This window comes from Rhinolophus sinicus, chromosome 2, assembly GCF_057876585.1.
Source record: "Rhinolophus sinicus isolate RSI-liver-muscle chromosome 2, RSI-T2T, whole genome shotgun sequence".
Taxonomy (NCBI): domain Eukaryota; kingdom Metazoa; phylum Chordata; class Mammalia; order Chiroptera; family Rhinolophidae; genus Rhinolophus; species Rhinolophus sinicus.
The window spans coordinates 103,875,807-103,898,655 of NC_142502.1; the positions used below are offsets into that span (position 1 = coordinate 103,875,807).

Below are 22,849 nucleotides of genomic sequence, written 5' to 3' on the forward strand. Positions count from 1 at the left end.
GCGGGCTTGCCTTGTCAAGATGCCCCCCCCGGGGAGCCGGGCCGATTGGGAGGGCCCCGGAGGTCCGGGAAGAGGGGAAAAGGGAGAAATTCGAGAAACAAGCCTCTCGGGGAGAACCAGACAAACCGGGTCCAGGCAGGGCGGGCGCAGCCGCCAGGGCGGGGCCGGGTCTGGGTCCCGGGAGGGGAGGGGGTGCGGGCTGTTGGGCGGGAGCAGGCACTCCACCACCGCGGCTCGGGACTGGGGTTGTGGGGTAGGGAGTCCCGAGGCCCGTGCGCTCCGACTCCGCCGGGCTTCTTGTGACGCGTCACCCGGGCCCCGACCTCGACGGGAGACCTGTCTCGGAGGCGGGAGCTCCGCCCTCGGCCCCGCCCAGGCCGGAGCCCCAAATTCCGGCTGGGTACTGGGGAGGTGGGCTAAGGCCCGGGGTGCAGAGACAGGCTGGGATTGTCGCCCCCGCGGGCGAGGAGCGGGACGCCCGGGCGCAGGAAGGCCGGGAGCGGCCGCGGGTCGGGAAGCCACCGGGTGAGCAGCTTGCTCGCCGGGTGGGGGCGGCTCCGTGCAGCCCCGCCCCTCCCGGCCGGTGCCCGCCCCCCTGCGCGCCCCGCCCCGTCCTTTCCCGCAGCCCCCACCCCCCGCCGGGCTCCTCAACACAAACTTTCCGTCCCGCTCACTCCCTCCTCCGCGCCCGGCGCCTCCCGCTCCTGCCCTGCTCATTCCGCACATTCCGGCCAGCCCCCTCCCCACGACCCCCCTTCCCCGGCCCCCCTCTCAGCTCCCTCGGGCCCGGCAGAGCGGCCCGGCCGGAGCGCCCCCGCGAGCTCGGACCAGGTAAGCCGGGAGGACGCCGGGAGGAGGCCCGGCTAGGAGAGGTGGTTTGGTTGGTTGGTTATGGGTAGGGGGGGCACTCGAGGGGGGCAGGGTCCCCGAGCTATTGTCCAGCCTGTGCCGTGGCCCCGGATTTGGGTGCCGGGAAGTTTAGAGGGAAGGGGGGTAAAGCTCTACGGGAAGCCCCGCCCACCCCCCCCACCCCCCCGCGACCGGGACTAGTTGTTCGGGGGAGGTAGGGGAGCCAGGAGACTGTCCCCGGTGCCATCGCCAGTCCTAGCGTCCGCGTTTGGGGTGTCAAAGCAGTGGTCTGGGGGCCGCAGGGTTTTAAGGGGCCTGCCACCGGGAAACTCGTACCCAGGGCTCCTGGTCCCGGGCCCCGCCGCCCTTTGGACTCCGGCTCGCGCTCTCCCGGAGCCCGCCGGGCCCCAGCTCCACGCAGGCCTTGGGCCGGGCCTCCCGGCGCCCAGGCCGGCTCCTGCGCTCTGTGCCCGCGGCTGCGCTGGATTGTAGAGGCTGTCTGGGAGCAAAGCTGCGCCCTCTGGGCGTGTGCCCCCTGAGAGGCAGGGGGCTTAAGTTCCCTCCAATTCTGCCGCCTGTGTCGGGGTGGAGGTTCGGAGTTCCAGCCATGAGCGCTGTGAGCCCAGCTCCAAAGGGGGCTGGATTTGGGGCCTTCTCTTCGCCACACATCCTCAGAGCCCTTGTTTAGACTTTAGAAGGTTTGAAGGCGGCCTGTCCCCACCACCACCACTACCATCATCACCACCACCATTGTCTGTCATGCCCTTTACCCAGCCTGGGGAGGGAAGGTGGGAGTGCCTGTCTTGCATCTGGTTTCCAGCCTAGCCAGCCTCTGTCATTGAGACCCCACTCTGTCACCTTTCTGGGAGAGGGGCCCTGATTAGGGCTGATTCTTTCTGGACAAGGGGGAGTGAGGCCCTGGGGGGAGAGCTTCTCAGGGGGCACCTCCCCCTGTGTCTTCCCTCTCTCCAGGTAGAGGCAAAACCAGGTCAGGCCTGGACTTGTAGCCCAGGAGATCAGGGGATGGGGGTGGGGGCTGGACACAGCCCTGAGGGGCTACTGTATGTGTCCCATCTCCTGTGGCCTGGTTTTGTGTACAAGTTCCACCCCAGTGTAGACACCTCCTTGACCGGAATGCTGGGGGCAGCCTGGAGGGAAATCCAAAGTCCCCAGAAGTTGGAGATTGGGGGGAATTATGTCCTCCTCCCTTCCAGACTTTGTAGCTCCTCTAAGGGTGCCACCCCAGGACATGTTTCTATAGTCTTTTGGATCCCTGCTCACCCTGTGGGCAGCAGATGGACAGATGTATCTTCTATTAAATAGGATATCTGGTGAGGGTGACTTCATGCGTCCTGGATGCCCCCTCCTCAGCGAGAGGCTGGGAGCCAATGGGACTCTCAACCTCTTGGGCCTTTCCCCAGTCCCCTAGGGAAGGAACAGTAATTAATGTTAATTGGTGCATTTGGGCTGGGGAATGACTGAGTAGGGTGGTCACTGATTGGCAGGACAGACCTGTGTGTATGTGTCCTGGGCCCTGCTCCCGCCTTCACCCTCAGGTTTGCAGACCCTGGTACATGCTGCCAGTAGAGGAAATATCAAAACCAGAAGGAAACATCAACAGAAGAGGTCAAAAAATTAGAGATCTGGTCCCAGCCATGCCTTTAACCAGCTGTGTTATCTTGGTGGGCCTCTGTGGGTCTCAGTTTCCCTGCTGGGAATAAGTGACTTCTCAGGTCCCTTTTCTCGGAGCTCCTCCCAGAGTCTCTGTCTGCTAGTCAGTTAGCCTTCCCATTACGGAACCTGAACCTGGTGGGGTTTGGAGAGGTGAGTGGGTGATCCAGGAGTCTAAGGCAGAAGGTGAGGGCAAACCAGGAGGGGACTGAGGAGTAGCTAAACCAGGTAAGCGTGGCTGAAAAGGTTGCAGGCAGCATGTGTTGAGGGACAGGAAGGCCAGGTGGAGTTGGGGAAACTTGCCCTCTGAAGTGGTTGTAGGGTCTGACAAGGCTGGATGGGATGAATGGTGTTTGGAGGCCACTTGGATGGCGGTCCCCTCTACCTGCCTCCCAGACCCTGCTAGGAGTTCATTGTCAAGTTGGAAGGATACAGAGGCTCAGTCTTGCCCACCTCTTCGCTCAGGAAGGAGAGAGCAGCAGAGGGTCCTGCTCACAGTGAAGAGAGTGGGGTAGGGAGCTGGTGGTGCCGGACCCCAGGGGGCCAGGGAGCCATGGTGGTTCTAAATGCTGCAGATTTGTGTGGAGGTGGCTCAGAGGTCAGTCTCTTCTTCCTACATGGGAGCTGCAGAAGCTGTGGGGCTCCAGGGGTGGCCTTGAGGACCCAGGTCTCCATAGATCTCTGGGGCAGCCCTGGGGCCATGGCAGGAGCTTCTCTGGTCAAAACAGGAGCAGAGGTCAGCAGATCACACTTGGCTGTCCTTATGGCCTTTCCTTGCCCTTCCCTCCCTCTTGGTGTTGTGCCAGCCTAGGGAGTCTGCAGGAGAGGTGCTGCTCCCCCTGGGAAGACACCGGATGGGAGAGGGCTCCCCCTGTCTTCTCAGCGTCCCACAGGGGACTGTAGGCAGGGGCCACAGAATCCTATCACTGTGGATCCCAAAGCCTCAGCCCTTGAGGTTTCCTAGAGTGCTGATTGTTTCCTGTTCTCCCTGCCAGGCCTGAAAGGACAGGAAGTGATAGAGGGAAATGAGAGTGCAACTGTGTATGACGCTGGATGTGTGTGAGAAAGAAACTGTGTGGGTGAGACTGTGTGGGTGGATGTGTGTGTGAGAGACAACCAGGTACAACCAGTTGTGTGACTGCATGTGAGGCTGGACAGATACACGAGAGAAACTGTGTGACATTGTGATCATAACATTCATGTGTGTGAGAGAAACTGTGTGTCACTGATACTTCACATACGTGAGAAAAACTGTGTGCATGATGTGCTTAGTGTGTGACGTGCAAGCAGCCATCGTACAGGTTATGTTTATGAAAAAAGCGGCTCCATCATCGTGAGCCTGTGTCTGAGACTGGGTGGGATTTGGATGCTGTGTGTGAGGGATGCTGCAATTGTATGATGCTGTGTGTGTCAGAACTGGGATGAGTGACATTTTGTGTGACAGGACGCTGTGGCGTGACTACTTATGATGCTATATGTGTGTGTGAATAGCATATGAGGTGGTCTCAGGTTGATCGAAACTGATGGTCTGTGTGTGTGACTGATGACACTGTGTGTGAGAAAAACCAATGCGTGTGTGTGTGTGTGTGTGTGTGTGTGTGTAAGGGAGAAACCATTGTGACATGGTGGGCTATATCCAACACAGCATAAGTGTGCTGAGGAAGCTCTCGTGATAAGCTGAGTGTGAAGTAAGGTGTGTATGTGAAACTGAGCACAAGAAACTGCGTGTGTGCTGCATGCGAGAGACGGGTGTGACTGAGCCTGCCTCCGTGGGTGGTCACTGTGTGAGATTGTTTGGGACTGTAGGACAGTGTGGGCGACGTCCTTCAGGCTGTGCCAGACGTGGCATGGGACAATGTGTGTGACTAATTTAGGGGCCTGTGACCCCATGCATGTGGCGTCCATGTGGAGGACCATGAAAAAGATAACTGTTAAAAACAACAAGGAATGTACTTAATGCCACTGAACTGTGCGCTTAAACATGGTTAACATAGGAAATGTTATGGTGTGTATATTTTCTCACAATAAAATTTTTTTAAAAAGGAAACAAAGGAGAGAGAGGCAGGTGACAGTGAGTGCAGGCCAGTGTGGAAGAAGAGGGGCGCAGAGAAAGGCATGTGTTTATAGACACAGTGGCGTTGGGACTCTCAGAATGTGGGTGACTGAGGGGGTATCTGGTAGCAGCTCAGAGGTGACGAGAGTACCAGGGCTTGGGTTCAGGCAGGCTAGGGTAGGGGCACTGCTGTGTTCATTGAGAACTGTCACCCACGTTCCCAAGTTACCTGTTAGCTGCATCTCTGTCTCCCCCCAGCTTGGATACCTGGCCTTCACTGGAGTGGGACAAGATGAGGAGACAGGACAGGCTCTCAGGGTGGGGGTGAAACGAGTCTGGGAACTGGGTCCCTTCTCTCTGCAAGAGATTTGAGGGTGGGAGTCAAACCTCTGCTGGTGGAAGCCAGGGGGTCGCTGACAGTGAGCATGAGCTTTGGAGAGGGAAGCCTGGGTGCTACCCCGCCCCTCTGCTCCCTGAGAAGCCTGTGCCCTGAGTATTGGGAGGGGGCGTGCACAGAGTCTTGATTCCCAAATTGGAAGCACATTAATGAGCGGGGGGGAGAGGGGAGGAGGCCCCCCACCTCCCTCCTAGTGGGATCTGCAAATTGCTTTCTCCTGTAAAGATCCCGACCCTGCTCCAGGAAGGAGGGTACTGCCTCCCCAGCCTAGCAGGGTGTGGCCACTTGGCAGGGTCCCTCAGAGGTCCTTGGGCTGGGGTGGGGGAGCAGACACCATCCCCATCCTGCCGCTCTCTCTGGTCCCAACCAGAGCAGGGCTACTTCTAGGGTGGGAGCTTCTGGCAGCTGGAGAACAGCTGGTCCCGCTGTGGGGGCGGGTGGGGAAGAAGGGGGGAAAGGCAGAGGGGATGGGAGGCTCCCTTCACCCTCATCAGCTGCCCTCCCATCCTCAGCCCCCTGGCTGGTCAGCGCAGCCCAGGTTCAGGGGAGGGATTTGGAATGGAAGTGCTGATTTCATTCCTCTCTTCACACTTTGAGTGATTACTTAAAGTGAGAGCCCTTTGGGGGCTAGGGTCCCTCAAGAGTGGACAGCTGCTGGCCACTAGACCCAGTAGAATCACCAGCCTCAATTTGTCCTCCCAGTGGGGCTGCTGCAGGGGAGGGGTAAGGGGGGGCACCTGCCTAGACATGCCTTGCCTGCATTCCCCACCAGGGCAGAGGCTCTGGGGGAGTCCAGTCTTCAGGCCTGCCCCCAAACTTGAAAGGCAGGGTGGTCTGGAGGCCGCGGGGCCTAGGGGGGTGGGGGCCTAAGGTCTCTGCAGAAGCCCCAGCTCTGGCTTCTATCCCTGGAGCTGTCCAGCCAGTTATTCCAGCAGGCCTGGCCCCAGGGTGGGGAGTGGGCAGCAAGGTGACCCTTATCTCCCCCAGGGCCCCAAAGCCTGCTCACCCAGCCCTCTAGCTCCCATCCCGGCCACCACCCAGAGGCACCTCCTGACCCCTGAAGGCTGGGGCCCCTGGGAGAGGGGAAGCGAGTGTGGCAGGTCAAACTGAGGGTAAAGACAGGTGAGACCACAGCCTGTTTTAATAACGGGGCCTCTTCAGAGGGAGATGGGAGGTTATCTGTAAAGAGGTGGGGGGAGCAGATGGGACAGGAGTGGGGGCATCCTGGACATGGCCCTGTTGTGGCTAGCCGCAGCCCCCAGCCCCCAGCAATAACTTCGCTTCTTTCTAAGTCTGCCCTTGTCTCTGGGTCTTTCTGCCATTTGTGCTTCTGCGGGTGTGGGGGGGAGGTGGGCGGGGGAGCGCACGTGTGTGTGTGTGTGTGTGTGTGTGTGTGTGTGTGTGTGTGTGTGTGTGTGTCTCTCTCTCTCTCTCTCTCTCTCTCTCTCTCTCTCTCTCTCTCTCTGTCCAGGGGTTCTAGACCTGGGCAGGCAAATCAACAAGGAGCCAGGCGGGACCTGCCACCCCTCCCACCCCCTCTCTGTACTGGGAGATGAGACCCTCCCTGGGACTGGGGCTGCCGTCCCAGGAGGCCTGCCTTCTCACCTCCTCTCGAGTCCTCCCCCTCCACCATGGCTGAGTCCCACATTTGCCTCGATTCAGCCCTGCAGCTGTCTAAGGAGCCCGTAGCCTCACCCCAGGCTGGGTCCCAGTGTTTTGGGGGTGTAGGAGAGGAGAGTGGGCACGCACTGGCCTCTGTCTTCATCCCACAGCTCTGAGAAGCCTACAGCAGCCAGTCCAGACCCCTCCCCTGAGTGTGCAGCAGGATAGACCACAGTTCGGTCCCCAGCCTGGGGCAGCTGCCTGCCCACCATTGCCCATGGGTGTGCCTCAGCTGGGGGTACAGACATTCTCATGTGGGTGTTCCCCGGGCACCCACACAGCATACCTGCACATATGTTCTTAGGCATGGCTGTGTGGGGTGGGGGTCACCTGTACACCCCTGTGTTGGTGCCTCTGCCCACACGAATGTTCCTAGAAAGTGAATCTGGTATGTGCCCACGAGGCAGCGGAAGGGACGGTGGTCCCACTTCTCTCCTTGACTGTCCTTGTAGCTGCCCCCTGGGCTCCCCTCCCCCTCACCAGCTGCCAGGCGTCCCAGCCAGGGGCTGCCCCGCCCCCCCAGTCTGTCCCAGCTCCCAAGCACTGCTGTGTTCGCCATATTTGGCCACAGTGCTCCTGCGGGGGGCGGGGCGGGGCTGACATCACCCCGAGAAGGGGGGCCACCGCCTGGATGAGGGGAGGCGGGCAGAGACTTGGGGGAGGCAGGAAAGTTGCTTTCAAAAGTTGGGCTGCCAGGGTCCCCCATGCAGTGGGCCTCCGCTGCTCTGAGGGAGGCCGCAGGAAAAGATTTGGGGGGAAATGGATTGAGGATTCAGTTGGGAGGGGTCTGAGCTCACTGTAGCCCCTCTTCTGCCTCCCCTCTGGTAGCTTGTGGCAGTGTCAGATCTGGTGGGAGGTAGCCCTGCATCCCAGCTTCCTCAGCGTAGGAGCTGCTGGGTCCTCCAGAGTCCCTGCTCCCTCACATTTTTATTCCAAGAACTTGGCCTCAGAATTGAGAGGAGGATGGAGATGGGGATACAGCCCCCTGAAGTGAGAGGCAGGCGGGAGTAGAGGAGAGTGGCCCCCTTACTGGTCAGAAGCATGGTTTCCTCTCTCCCTGGATGCCCCCTGGTGTGGGAGAGCTATTCCTGGTGGTCGTGGAGGCCTCACCAAAAGGGGTACTGCAGTGTTGGGGTCCTTGAAGTTGCTCCAGCCACTTGGACTGAAGGGACGCCCTGGTCTGGACCCCACTGGGCCAACTCGGGATAGTTGCCATGACAGCCGGGCCACCTTTCTTGCAACGGGTGATGGAGCTTCTTAGTCCCATCCCCTTGGTTAAGAGATTGAAGCCAGATTGCCTGGGGTCAGAAGCTGGCTCTAGCACTTCCTAGCTGTGGGTTCTTGAGCAAGTTGCCTTAACCTCTCTGTTTCTTGGTTTTCTCATCTGTGAAATGGGAATAATAATAGTATCTACCCCATAGGTTATTGTGAGGATTAAATGAATCAATGTGTGTAAAATTCCAGCACAGTGCCTGTCATATGGCAGGTGCTGTCATTAGTAGTAATATTAAGTCTAAACTTTATATCCATCTGACATTCAGGCCCCCCAGGCCCTCGCCATCCCATGCCACTAGCAACCTGCTTCAGGCCTCCCTAAGCAAGCAGGTAGTCCCACAGGGAGAATCCCCGCATTTGTCAGGACATAGAATTTATGTCTGAGGGGAAAGAATTCCATGGCTTCTGAGGGGATCCCCCACCTTTCTACCCTGCTCCCACTTTGCCTGCAGCCCTGAGAGAAGTCTCAGGATCTAGCCATCTTGGGCTCTGAGGCTCCCAGGACCTTGGTATACATTGGATGTGCAGATTCTGAGGCTAAAGGTGGGGGAGCCTTGGGGCTGTGTGTGTTGGGGGGACTGACTGGGAGTGGTCTAAATTAATAACCCAGCCTGGCTTGTGCAGGGAAGCAGAGTTTACAGAGCCCTGGCCCATCCGTGATGTGGGCCAGGGCAGGGGCGGGTGTGTGGGTGGTTTATGGGCTGCTGTAGGGCCAGGAGGTGCGGGAACAGGAAGTGGGACGGAGGAGCGGGTGGGGTTGAGCAAGGCTGCTGGCCAGGCACCCTCTCAGCTGCTCCCTTGCCAGCCAGCGTCTTGCTTGCAATTCCTGGGGCACTTCCTGCCCTATGTTTAGGTTCCTTGGCAGGGTTCTTGAGAGTGTTCTTTTGGGGAAGGCAAAACCCCACTTTTCCTGGGTCTGGGACCCTCCTCATCCCACAGCAGGTCCTCAGCAGGGTTGCTGGGGGGAGAATAAGGGGTGGGGGGCGGTCCCTGGTTTGGATCCCATTGACAGGGAGGAGGAGGAGCTGGCAGAGTGAGAGCCAAGGAGCCCCTCTGAGAGCTGCAAATACGCTGGGCCCTGCCCCTCGTGTCCCTCCTCTCCTTGCTCATCATGATGCCTTTGACAGCTGTGTGACCTTGTGAGCCTCGCTTTTCCTTGTCTGTATAATGAGCGTCACTCCTTGCCTTCCCTACCTTAGACCTGAGGATTGAATGAATACAAAAGTGCTTTCCCCCACAAAAATGCTGGGTAGCTATAAGGCATTATTATTGTTGTTATTGATCACCACCAGGATTGTCATGAGGGTTATGAGCCAGGCCGTGTGGTTGGCACTTTATCATGATCTCATTTAATTTTAACCCTCACAACCTCACGGAGACCCCATCCAAGGTCACACAGCACTGAATAAGCATAACCTCTGGTGACCTCCACCCCACTCAGAGCACCTGCCCCTAGGGTGGGAGGTTGCCAGGTGAGGACCCTGGCCTTCACCCCCTGTGTCTCCCCCCAGGCTCAGGCTGCCCGGTGGGCTCAGGCCCGGAGCCCAGAGTAACCAGCACAATAGCGTCCAACAGCTGGAACGCCAGCAGCAGCCCCGGGGAGGCCCGGGAGGATGGGCCCGAGGGCCTGGACAAGGGGCTGGACAATGACGCGGAGGGCGTGTGGAGCCCGGACATCGAGCAGAGCTTCCAGGAGGCCCTGGCCATCTACCCACCCTGCGGCCGGCGCAAGATCATCCTGTCGGACGAGGGCAAGATGTACGGTGCGTGGAGGGAGGCCCAGGGACCATGGACAGGACTGGGGAGGCAGCCCGGCACTCCCTGGCCCCTCCCCCTGCTCTCTGCCCCTCACCCAACCGGTTTGGCCAAGTCTCCAGGCTGCCAGCCCGCCATGGGCGAGTCTGGGCGTGCAAGCCTGTGTGTCTGGATCCTCCTCATAAACAAGCCAGGCTTGCCCCCTCCACTGGAGAGAGCTCGGCCCATACCTCGACACCCCATCTGCTTCTCTCCTCCCTGCTGCTGGCCTGGAGGTTTTGCAGTGACTCAGTGGGCCCAGGAAACTGGGTCAGTCCAGTGTGCTCTGGGCTAGGCCTGGGAGAAGGTCCCTTTCCTGGGAGGATGTAGGGGAGCCTGAGGGGTGAGGCCTGGGGCGGGTGTCTGCACAGAGCAGGGTTTCTCACTGGTGAGTTGCCTCCTGTGCGTGGGGGAGGGGAGGGCTGCGAGGTTGGGGGGAGTCAGTGTGACAGGGCCCGCGTTAGGAAGAGGGCTGGGGAGACTCCTTCACTCCTCAGGCTCCCTCCCAAGTCTCTCCTGCTGTGCTGGCCCCTCTCTTTGCCACCTTGCCCACCTCTTGCCTCCAGAAGGAAGTGTCCGCCTCTTGTCCAGCCCTGAGAGGGCTCTCCCAGAGCTACATTTTTGGGATAACTCAACCCTTCTGGGCCTGGCTCTTTGCCAACTCCCTCCAACCCTCCCAATGGTTGAGTGAGGCAGCTCTCAGCTTGTCCTCTCCCAGCACCCAGTACCATGGCGGGTGCAGGAAGAAGACAGCTGCCCTGCCCACCTCCTCGGAGCTGCCCCTTCACCCAGCCTACTCTCCTGCCCTCGACTAAGACTTTACACCCCCTCAAGCTGCTCCATCACTCTTCCCACTGTCTTCTCTGGGCCAAGTGGTAAGGGCTGCCCCATGTCCCCCGCCCCCACCCACTTGCCACACCTACGCCTAGCACCAGGGCCCCACTCATGGGGCAGGTAGGTATTCCAGGGTACCTTCCAGAGGGCAGGGGCCGTCTGCCCCCACTGCTACCTCCCAGATGGCTGGGGCAGCCCCAAAGGGTATTTTTAGACAGGGCGGGGGGAGTGGGGTGGAGCGGGCAGGCAGGAAGGGAGGAGCAGTGGGGCTGCTGCTGTCATTGGAGAGGAATTTGGAGAATGTGGGGATCTGGGGAGGCTGTGAGGTTAGGGGGCATGGGGCCTGGATTGGGGGGTAAGAGGTGTACAGCCTGAGGATGCTCACGAATACTTAGCCACGTGTCCCAAGCACCCCTCAGGGGCAAGCCCCCGGGACGCTGGCCAGCTGCTGGGCCCTCAGAGGGTCCATGGTGCTGAGCAGAGCCCTCCACCCAACGGCTGACAGGCAGTTGGGCTGTCTCTCATAGGGCGGAGAGACACTGATAACCGGTGACATGGGGGTGACAGGCTCAGTTACACGACTTGACACAGGCTATGAGTGTGGGAGGTGTGTTGGAGACCATCTGGTCTTCCCGCCTGTTTCACCCGAGAAGGGAAGGGACTTGTCCTGGGTCTCCCCTCATGGCAAGGACAGCTAGGATAGGAACCCAGGCCAGAACCTCTCGGACACTCATGGCGGCGTTAACCGAGATGTCTGCCGCCTGGGTCAGGCCTCACTTGCACACGAGTACATACACTCGGACATCTGAAGCTGGTGACAAGCCCTGGAGGAAGGAAGCAGTGCTGGGGGCTGGGAATGAGGGGCCCAGCTGTCCTGCCGCCCTTGGGCCACACCTGTCCCTGTCTGTCTGCAGGGAAACCTGTCTGGCTGCCTGACATTGTTCCACCTCCCTCCTACTCTGCAGCCCCAACTCACCCCCTCCCCCAACGAGCAGCCCCCCAGGTCCTGGAGGCTGTCAGGGGAGCGCCTGGGATTTCCCTACCACCCTGGCCTGCCCTGCTTGTGCCCTTGAGGGCGAGGAGGGAACAGGAGCAGTGTTTCGGGGAGGGCCATGGTGTGGGCGGTCTCCAGCCACTGGCTCCCCCTTTCACCCACTCATTTTTTTTCTCTTACCCCAATCTAGGTCGGAATGAGTTGATCGCACGCTATATTAAGTTGAGAACGGGGAAGACTCGAACAAGAAAACAGGTAAACAGACTATTTATGTTGTGGCCCCTCTGCGCGTGTGCGCACACACACACGCTCACACACTCACACACTCTCAGCTGCCTCCTTTCAGCCCCTTTCATCCGAAGCTATTCCCACTGCCCTGCCCACCTCCTCGGAGCTGCCCCTTCACCCATCCTACTCTCCTGCCCTCGACTAAGACTTTACACCCCCTCAAGCTGCTCCATCACTCTTCCCACTGTCTTCTCTGACCACCCACCACACCACCCAAGGCCTTTGGTTCAGTGACCACAGATAAGCCCCATGGGGCAGCTGGGGCAGCTGCGTGGTCACTGCCCTGGGAGGCCCACTGACCACTCACGGAGACAGACAGTTGGAGGGACGAGTGCAGAGCAGGGTGGCATGGCTGAGATTGGGGTGTATGCCGGGTGCTGGCAGACAAGCATCTAACCTGGACCAGGCAGGTGAAGGGAAGGAGAGCTAGGAAGGCTTCCTAGAGGAGGCGACACTCAAGATGCATTTTTAAAAAGAAATAGGATTTAGCCAGGCAGAAAAAAAGGGAGAGGATTCTTCCAAGCTAAGAAGGTTGGATATACAAACACTAATTGTGAACCCATACAGAGCTAACTTCATATTAATTCATTTGACCCCCACAGCAACCTTACAAGGTAGGTATAATAATTATCTCCATTTTACAGATGAGGAAACCGAGGCACGGGGAAGTTACGTAACTTCCTCAAGGTCGATCGGCTGGTGGATGGTGGATACAGGATTCAACCCACTAGGCAGGAAAGAGCCTTCAGTCAGCAGTGTGGGGTGGAGTGGGGTGGGGTGGTAGATGGAGGGGTCAGAAGAGCTGAAGGCTGGTGGTGAGAGACTTGGCTGGAAGCCTGAGGGACAGGTTTCCCGGGGCAGCTGGGGGCCATGAAAGGGAATAGAGCTGGGAGTAGAATGTTGGCCCTGGAGCAGTCGGGCAATGGATTAGGGCCAGGCAGAGGCAGGGACCTAGGTCAACAGCAATGGTGGCCAGGTTAGTGGCAGTGGTGAAGATGGTGGTGGTGGGGATGGAAACAAATGATTTGAGAGATGACTGGGCGGCTTGCAGCCCAGGGAGGGTAGCAGCGTGGTGACAGGAAACCTGAAGGGAGTCATTTGCACCTAGGGTGCCTGGGAGAGAGGCAGGCACCTGGAGGAATAGAGGCCACCTCTGACGCTCAGCCCTCTTACTCTCCCTGGCATCTGGAGGGGGTTTGGACCTTGCATCCACCTCCCCAGGACCCCATGTATGCATATGACAAGCCTGACCTGTCCTACCCCACTGTCTCAAAGGAAGATTTTGAGTCCACCCACTCATGGTGGGATCCGAAACGCTCCCTCTTTTATTCAGGCATTTACTAACCACTGTCCCCGGCCAGCTCACGTTGCCCAGCATGATTCATGATTCGCTTAGCAAATTGTTGAGCTACTGCTATGTTCTAGGCACTAGGGCTGCAGTAGGGAACCTGACAGTCCACGGCCCTGTTTCCTGGAGCCTGGGACTACAGGAGGAGCACAGACCAGACCCCTGGGTTCAAATACCTGCTCCGGTCCTGCGGCGAGGGCGTGCTTTGCCTCCCAGCCCTCGCCCTTCATCCATTAAATTAGCTAATACGTGAAAACACTTCCAGCAGAATAAGCGCTGTGCAAGAATTGGCTGCTGCTGTTGCTGTGTTCATCATGGTCATTGTAAACAGAAAGCCATCCCTGGCGCAGGAGAAGGCACTGTCTCGGCATGCCCTGCTTCACCCAGAAGATGTGTTTATAGGAGCTTTGTCAGAGTGGGAAGGGCGGAGGGATCTTTGCGCTCCATCACTTTGACCTGAGGCCCAGCATTGTACCTGCTCCAGGCCACGTAGCACGGAAGGCTGGCCGGCCAATGAGGTTTGATTTTAATTGTAAAATAAAATTATAAAATAATTATCAATAAAACCAGCTGTCGGCAAGCCTAGAATTTTCAAAACCGCTGGCCTTTGTCATTTTGCAAGGGTAGCAGTCCTCTAACTCTTTTTTCTTACCGTGTTTCCCCAAAAATAAGACCTAACCGGAAAATAAGCCCTAGCATGATTTTTCAGGATGACATCCCCTGAACATAAGCCCTAATGCGTCTTTTGGAGCAAACCTTAATATAACACCCGGTCTTATTTTCGGGGAAACACGGTAGAACTCTGATGTCTACTATCTCCTTAAAAGGGGGCTCACCCTTTAGTTGTCAGGACAAGACATGTCTTTCTGTGTCGCAAAGAACAACCAACTGATAGGCAAGGTTATTTTTATTTTATTTTTGGTTTTAAAAATGCAGTTTTAGGCTTTTTTTTTTTTTTTTTTTTTTACAGCTATAGACAGCAATTAGTAGCAAGTACAATACCTCCATGTTGGAAAAAAAACAGCTACCTATGACATTAGGATTAAGTCCTATGTGACCCTCACCTATCACAGAGCTGACCATTGGAGGTGGTCATCTGTGTTAAATGTCTGAAAGAATCCTGGTACCATAAATGGGTACCAGAGCAAATAGGCCCTGGAGTCAGGCCACCTGGGTTCAATTCCCAGCTCTAGTCTCCAGCTGTGTGACCTTGGTAGGCCGCTCAACCTCTCTGTGCTTTGGTTTCATCATCTGTAAATTGGAAATCATAGAAGTATTGACTTCTTAGTGTTGCTGTAAATGTCAGACGAATGGGTCTGGGTAAAGTGCTGAGAACGATAGTAGGTGTGCTCAGTAAACACCAGTTAACTGTCATGACACGAAGTGATGAATAATCTTGCTGGATGTGTGTCTGATTCCTGTGCAGTATGAGGAGTACCTGGGTCCTAACCAAGTAGTGTGGGGGCCGCCCAGCGTCACATATGTAGTAACTTTCAGTTACTATGTGTAGAAGAGGAAACTTTCTTTGTGGGGATAAAAAACAACTAGCAAAGCAAGCCAAGAGCAATGGCTGATAATGAAAGTGTGAAGCAGCCGAGAGGAGCCATGTGTTCCCTTGTGTTTCCTGGGGAAAACAGTGACCTGTACGTTCTCTGAGGCTCAGGGTCAAGGGTCTATTGTGCAAGCCCATGGCACACACATCTAGGCTGTGATTAGCTCAGGTTTGCCAGGCGAGGGAGGCTGCGGGGAGCAGGTGCCAGAGAAGATATGGAATTAAGAGCATCTACTGTGTATGTACACTGCCGTTTGTTGCAAGGAAAAGGAAGGCATGTTGGGGGAAGAAGCTGCATGAGCAAAGCAGGAGTAGGACCAGGCCTGGTTCTATAGGCCGGCAAGTTGTTGGGGTTGATAGGAAGACTTAGGCAATGGTACAAGGGGAGATCTTTGGTAGAGGACATGGCCTAATACACAGTCTGATGGCCAGAAGCAACATTATGGCCATTGTTAGCCTCTGTGGTGCCAATTAGAAAACAGTGTTCTCCTCTGAGGATACCAGTGACAAAAAGTCACCCCTTTTGGGGAAAAATAAAAGGATGTTCTTCCTCTGGGTTAGATGCATCCCTATACCAGGGCACATAGCTTGGCCAGCAGAGCTTGGACTGGATTTTAGCCCTTACTGGACCGGGAGCTCTTGTGCAGTGAACAACCTGTATAACTGTACATGGTGGTCTCAGAAGCCCCTGTAGGCTCTCGATCAAGACGGTCAAGAAGAGAGCAGAATTGGCAGGACTGAGGTGTGTCTGCCCACAGGGGCCCCACAGTTCCCCCCACTTTTATTTGTTCCCAGAGATGAGGGCTGGGATGCTCCTTACCTGTGACCACCCCGTGCTGTGCCTCCTCACTGTCTGTGTTTTCCTCTCTGGCTGGGCGCGGGGCGGCCCCTAGGTGTCCAGCCACATACAGGTTCTAGCTCGGAAGAAGGTGCGGGAGTACCAGGTTGGCATCAAGGTACGTTGGGCGCCTAACTGGGGCCTCCAGCCCCTCCTCGGCCCCTTTCCACGGCGCCTCCACCACTATCTGCACGGCTCAGGCCTCTGCCTTGGCCAGCTCTCTGGCCCCACTGTGCCTCTTTTCTGGTTAAAGCTCTGTTCTTGCCTCTTCCACTCTTTCTGCTCTTTTTCTTTCTCTCTCTCTCTCTTTCTCTCTCTCTCTACAGGTCTCTAGCCACTTGCAGGTTCTAGCCAGGCGGAAATCTCGGGAGATTCAGTCCAAGCTGAAGGTATGGGGTCCTTTGCCGCTTGGCCTGGCCGGCCCAGGCTTGTTGCTGCTCTCTGACCCCAGCTTGGGGCAGGGAGGAGGCTGAGGAACTATTGGAGGTGGAGGGGTCTCAGAAACACAAACAGCAGCGAGAAGCCCGAAGTCTGCTTCAGGCTACACAGGGCCACAGCCCCTACAGACTGAGCAGGAGCCCAAGGGGACAGCGAGCCCTACAGTGAGGGCGAGGAAGACCATCTAGGGGCCACTAAGGCCCACCTCTCTTCTTCTCCGTTTTCCTTTTTCTCCTTCCTCCTAATTGCTCCTTGCTTATTGCCTGGGGACTTCAGGTGGGCAGGGAGGAGACACTGGAGGGTATTGGCTGCCAGAGCTGTGGTGGGGGGCATGGCCGTTCCTTGCATTGGACACTCAATCCTGGCTGCTCTGTGACTGAGCATCTCGGAGCCTGGGGTTCATGGCCTGGGCCCTTGTCAGGGCCCCTGTAGGCTGCATCTTCTTCTCGCTGCCCATAGATACCCAACAGACTGAGCCTCACACCCCAGTGCTCCATGCCTGTAGCACAGCTCCAGAGGACATGGACAGACCCAAGGGGCATCAGCTTGGTCCACCATCTAGGTCTCCAGCCTGTCCTCTGTCACCCTACCCTATCTGGGGCACCCCCAGCTGGCAAGCACTCCCTCTGGGTGGCAGTGGGGCAGGGGGAAGGTCCACAGCTGCCTCTGAGCTTCCCTGGGTTCCTTGGAAGCTGAGAGCCAGGTGGGCACGGAGTGGAGGGAGGTGAAAAGACACGTCCCCCCACCCCATGGAGCCTTCATGTGTCCCTCCTCTAATCCATTCTCCCTCTCCTTCGCAGGCCATGAACCTGGTAAGTAGCACCACCCCTCCGCTGGCGGGAGTTAGGGACAGAACACCTCATCTAAGATTTTCATATTATGGGTTGTAAATCAGTGTAATAGGTTTGCAAACAGGATTTTTAAAAATGAAGTGTAATGGTTCTCAAACGTTAGCTTGCATCAGAGTCACCTGGAGGGCTTCTGAAGGCAGAGTTTTGGGCCTCACACTCAGAGTTCCTGATGCAGTAGGACTGAGCTGGGGCCTGAGAAATTGCATTTCTAACGAGCTTCCAGGTGACGTGGTGCTCTAGGTCCACGAACCAAATTTGGGGAACCACTGATAAAATAGAATAGAAAATATGACAGTACATGACACACACACACAATAAAAAAAATAAGGTGAAATATTTTGGTACATACTGAGTTATGGAATAAAAATTGTTTCTTACTGTGGATTGCAGTCAGAGCGGTGATGTACACTTAGGAGACAGGCCCAGAGAGGGGCCAAGACTCCTTAGCCCACACAGCAGAGCTGGGGCTGTAATCCAGACTTGTACTCCCCACAGCCCTGAGAACCTGGGAGGGGGGCCTGAGGCAAGCCCTTGTCCTGTCTCTGGCCTGGCCCAGGCCTCACGTGACCCGTCCCCTCTCCAGGACCAGGTCTCCAAGGACAAAGCCCTCCAGAGCATGGCGTCCATGTCCTCCGCCCAGATTGTCTCCGCCAGTGTTCTACAGAACAAGTTCAGCCCACCCTCCCCTCTGCCCCAGGCCGTCTTCTCCACCTCCTCACGGGTATAGGGGTCCTGGGAGGTGGAGCTGGGGTGAGGGAGTGCCTTCAGGGCCGGGCTGTGGTGAGGGGCATGGATACTGAGGGGCCCCTGGGCTTTGTCCTATCTCTGCAGTTCTGGAGCAGCCCCCCTCTCCTGGGACAGCAGCCTGGACCCTCTCAGGAGTGAGTATTGTGGTGTATCCTTCCCACACCCTTGGCAGCTGCACTAAACTTTTCCTCCCATCTGGGTTCCAACAATAGCTGAGCAAAGTTTTAATTCAGAAACAGAGAGATGGAGAGCTCCAGTGAAAGGGCTAATGCGTCTGTCTATTCATTCATGTGTTTGTTCATTCATCAACCCACTCATCCACTTGTCAGCTGTCCTTCAATTATTTTTCACTCAGTTAATCTCCGAATCCATCTCAGTCAACGAATTAGGTAGTCGAGTGTACTTGATTCCTTCAATTCTAAGATGACTTTCATCCTGAGACACACCTTCAGTTTGATGAACAGCTCTTCAGGGTGGGGTTGAAATGCTACATTAAATGTGCACATCAATTGTGAGATGCAGCAGGATTTCACAAAAGTTAACATGTGGAGAAAACAAAAGCTTGTGAGTTAGCTTGTTAGCTTGCATTTCTGGGCCTCCCCAGAAAGCCTGGGTGACTCCCTATGGGGATCCCAGATGAGACCCTGATTGACTGGGCCAGGGGGGAATGTGGAGAAAGGGGTGACCCTTTAACCAGGCTGTGTTCCTGTCTGCAGCATCAAGCCCTTCGCACAGCCAGCCTACCCCATCCAGCCGCCCCTGCCACCGACGCTCAGCAGTAAGTTCCCCATGAGGCTGCCACCACCAACTGTCCCAAACTTGGCACCTGTACCTCTGCTCTGAAGAACTGGGGCCCAACTGTGTGTGTGTATGTGTGTGTGTGTGTGTGTGTGTGTGTGTGCACGCTCGTGCGCACTGGGAGAAGTGGGTGGCATCTATAGGGGATTGGGACAGACCAGGAATAGCCCCCTTACCTTTTATGATGTTACTTCCAGAACTCTGCTGTAAGTACACACCACCAAAAGTAATACAATTATACACTGTATGTGTATAAAATTCCTCATAAGGAAATACACAAATATCATGAGTTTGATTTGCTCGAGGTGTTGGGATTCTGGGTAATTTTTATTTTTCCCTTTTGACTTTCTGTATTTTTCTGTTTGAACACAATTTACAGTGACAGGAAAAATCCACTGATTTTTACTACTAGGGTCACCACACGTGGTTGTGCACCATACAAGGACAGGGGAGTCAAAATCCGGCCTGTGTTCCTACCCAAAAGGCGCGCCGTTTCCTAATTTGCACAAAGGCTCTGTGTAGGCCGGGGCCATTCTGTACTGTACGTAACCACGTGCCCCGCAGATGACCCCCAGTCTTGTCCTCCAGGTTATGAGCCCCTGGCCCCGCCCCCTCCAGCAGCTGCCTCCGTGCCCGTGTGGCAGGACCGCACCATCGCCTCCTCGCGGCTGCGGCTCCTCGAGTATTCCGCCTTCGTGGAGGTGCAGCGAGACCCTGACACGGTAATGTGTTTGGGGTGGGGGCGACGGTTGGTGCAGTTGTGGGGAGACCCCGGCGTGGTGGTGCAGGGCCACAGTTCAGGGTTATGGGGTTGGGAAGCCATGGGGCAGCAGTTCTGTCCCCGTGCAGCCCTCCTGGGCCCGCGCACGTGAGTGCTCTCCTGACCCGGTACTGGGCCCTCCCCACAGTACAGCAAACACCTGTTTGTGCACATCGGCCAGACGAACCCCGCCTTCTCCGACCCACCCCTGGAGGCAGTCGACGTGCGTCAGATCTATGACAAGTTTCCTGAGAAAAAGGGCGGACTGAAGGAGCTCTATGAGAAGGGGCCCCCTAATGCCTTCTTCCTGGTCAAGTTCTGGGTGAGCTGCTCCCGAGCACCCTTCGCCCACATGTGGTCCCCGCCCCACCCTGCTGACCACCGCTTTCCCCGTGGCCTGTAGGCAGAGTGCTAGAGATGGGTCCTGGGGCAGGATGCTGACGTGGTATGGCGGGAAGCCTCCCTGTGGCCCCTCCAGCACCTAATGCCACCCCCGCCCCCTCCTCCAGGCCGACCTCAACAGCACCATCCAGGAGGGCCCGGGAGCCTTCTATGGCGTCAGCTCCCAGTACAGCTCAGCCGATAGCATGACTATCAGTGTCTCCACCAAGGTGTGCTCCTTTGGCAAGCAGGTGGTGGAGAAGGTGGAGGTGAGTGGGGGCCCACGGGTAGAGGTGGGGGGCCAGGGACAGGCGGGCAGAGTGATGCCTTGTCTGCCGCTCCCGCAGACCGAGTACGCCAGGCTGGAGAATGGGCGCTTCGTGTACCGCATCCACCGCTCGCCCATGTGTGAGTACATGATCAACTTCATCCACAAGCTGAAACACCTGCCTGAGAAGTACATGATGAACAGTGTCCTGGAGAACTTCACCATCCTGCAGGTTGTGGGGGGAGCAGGGCTTGTGGGGGGTCCCGTCCCGGGAGGGTGCCAGGCACAGGGGCCTCAAAAGTGGGAGTGGCTGGACCCATCAGTCAGAGGAAGAGACTCAGCCGTGGAGAGAAGCAGGGTCTGCCTAGCCCCCACAGCCTCGGCCCTGTGCCACCTGACCTGAATCTCCTGCCCTGCCGCCAGGTGGTCACGAGCCGGGACTCCCAGGAGACCCTGCTCGTCATTGCTTTCGTCTTTGAAGTCTCCACCAGTGAGCACGGGGCCCAGCACCACGTCTACAAGCTTGTCAAAGACTAGCGTGCCCTCTGCCCCTACGACCAGGATCCAGGATGAGCATCTTCTCCACACACCTGCCTGGCACCCCGGGGCTCCAGGATTGAGGATTCATCTGCCTGCCAGGCCTCAGGCCCAGGACCCAGGAGGTCTCCCCACCTACCCCAGCACACACACTCCCTGTCACTGTTCTGCGCTTTAATTGTGGGAGAGGAGGGGGGAGGCTCAGCCATGGGGCAGCCTGGCTGGGACTCCGAGCCACCATCACCTGGTTCTGCCCAGCCTCGAAGGAATAGGATACCTTTGGGTGTGTGTGGCCACTGGCCTCTCAGGGGAGTGTGACGGTGGGTAAATGTCGAATGGAGGGGAGGCCAAATGCAGAGCCCAGGAAGGAGAATGTCAAGTTGTGGTTGGGTTGAGAAGAGAGAGGGGCCCACACTTTCTTTGCACTTGCTGTATGCCAGGCGCCCTGCATGCCTCATGCCATCCTCAGACCCTGCAAGGCAAGCATGGGTCTGTGTCCAGATGAGGTGCTGAGGAACCTATGAGGGTGATGGGCAGCGTGGGAGTTCTCACCCAAGGCCGTCTGCCCCCAGAGCCCAGGTTTACACTACCTCCCTGCAGCAGGACCGGCCCCAGGGGGCGGGAGAGGTTCTACGCTGAGGGGCGCGGGTCCTCAGACTCGGGAGCAGCTACTTCTGACCAGGCAGGAAAGGGAGCATAAGGTACTCAGCACCTGTTGGGCGCCCTCTATCAGCCTGCAATCCAGCAGGGGCCTCCTGTGCCCACCTCCCCCACGCTGCCCTGGCCCAGATCCTTTGCCAACCCCCCAGCAGCCTCCGGATGGAGGAAGGCCCCTGGGGGCAACCCCAGGCTCAGAAATAGGCTAAAGGGTCAGGGAGGAAGGTGGAGTCCTGGCCTCTGGGCAGACCAGTGGCCTAGGAACAGGGGCAGCAAAAGGCTTCGATATTTTCTCTTGCCCAAGACTTGGGTTTGGTGTTCTTCCCCACCTCAGTCTCCCTGCCTGGAGCAGCAGCTCCCCAGACCTAGTTCTGGAACTGAAGGTTAACCCTTCCCCTGCTGCCCTTTCCCAACACCCAGGCCCTTCCGCTGGCTCGGCCTGTCCACCAGCTGCCCTGGGTATTTATGTTTCATATGAAGTACTGTGCCACTTCCCTTCCTAACCCTGCCCCGCCCCACCCCTGAGCTTCCTGAAGGTCCTCACAGTTTGCATATCGCTCAGGCCACCTTCAAACCCAACCTAGGTTTTATAATGTATATTATATATTTTTTGTGTATTTTTTAAATCCAGCTGTGATGGGTTATATCATAAATGTGGCGCGGGGCTGGGGCAGGCGCTCTCAAGGCCCAGTTCCTGCTCAAAAAAAAAAAAAAAAAATTAAAGTTATTTGTTTGTGGGTTAGTTGTGTGACCAGTTGTGTGCCAGACCTCTGGGTTGAAACAGCTTCAGGTGGATGCTCCCCTTAGGTTAGGTCCTGGTGTGTCACCCCACCCCCTTGTATTTGCTGGGGAGCCCGAAGTCCAAACAGCTATGATTCAAGGGTCCCATGAAAGCTTTCCAACTCCAACCTTTCCCCAAGCCCGTCCTGCCATGAGCTGAACACGGAACTGTGCAGTGCCGCCCTGCGCTTTCTGTTGCCTTGTCTAAGGGAAGTGACTTGCCCAAGGTCATACTACTGATGGGCCCCCTGCTAAATCCTGTCCTCACAGTGGCGACTACTGTTCTCACCATCCTGTCCTCATATACTCATAAGAGCCTCAAGGAGGATGAGTATTCTCTCAAGTGGAAGGCTGCTAGCAGGGGAAGCCGGATAGTCTGCTCCTGTCTGCCTGGGAAATCCCTGCTCTGCCCTCTGAGCCATCTTGAGCTCACAGCAGGGACCTCAGGGTGGGGGGTGGGGAGATGGTACCCTCAGTGGACATGCATTGTTTATCTGAAGTACAGATAACTGGACATCCTCTATTTTCATTTGCTGCATCTGGCAACCCCACTCTAGAAATCTCTTCTAGATCACTCTGGTCCAACCTCCAACTTAACAGATGGGGAAACAGACTGAGGTTAAATGCTCTCCTCACTCAGCCAATCAGTGGCAACACCAGGATTTGAACCTGATCTGCCTGACTCCAAGTCCATGCACCTGATAAAATAATTGGGTGGCCTTTGTCTTGGTCCACTGCACTGGAGGGAACCCAGACTGTCACTTGTAGGATGAGTAGGGTGCCTGGAGCCCCAAGCAGGTGGAAGGGGGCCCTGGAGGCAGAAATTTGTTCCTAAAGGACCCACCGTGTGCCAGACCTAGGGCTGGATGCAAAATCCAATCTCTGCACTAATAGGTGATCACATCTATTAGGTGCTTGAAGCATCTTCACGTGGGCTGTGGCCTTCGCTGCTCTCCTGGAGTAATCAACCGTCAGGTAATTTCTTCTAGAACAATGTAGGTCTCGCACAGAAAATTTGAGTGACATATGGCCGGCCTCCTTGCTTTCACTCTCCCCTTGCCCTCAACCACAAATGTA

At 56.8% G+C, this 22,849-nt stretch overlaps 1 protein-coding gene across 1 annotated transcript; it reads left to right on the forward strand.

Annotated features, from left to right (window-relative positions):
- The first annotated feature begins 631 nt into the window (after positions 1–631).
- Positions 632–21,734, forward strand: TEAD3 (TEA domain transcription factor 3). Its single transcript, XM_074333928.2, has 13 exons — positions 632–831; positions 9,419–9,670; positions 11,720–11,784; positions 15,611–15,673; positions 16,794–16,805; positions 17,428–17,565; positions 17,676–17,725; positions 18,308–18,369; positions 18,978–19,111; positions 19,298–19,471; positions 19,659–19,799; positions 19,878–20,030; positions 20,222–21,734. The coding sequence occupies exons 2-13, from the start codon at positions 9,664–9,666 to the stop codon at positions 20,333–20,335; spliced, it is 1,113 nt and encodes a 370-aa protein (XP_074190029.2). The 5' UTR covers positions 632–831; positions 9,419–9,663; the 3' UTR covers positions 20,336–21,734.
- The last annotated feature ends 1,115 nt before the right edge of the window (positions 21,735–22,849 follow it).

Bases quoted from the DNA above. Each gene is read 5' to 3' on its own strand.
- TEAD3 (XM_074333928.2), top strand. The intron at 17,566-17,675 runs GTATAGGGGTCC...CTATCTCTGCAG, and splicing joins TCTTCTCCACCTCCTCACGG to TTCTGGAGCAGCCCCCCTCT. The intron at 20,031-20,221 runs GTTGTGGGGGGA...CCCTGCCGCCAG, and splicing joins AGAACTTCACCATCCTGCAG to GTGGTCACGAGCCGGGACTC.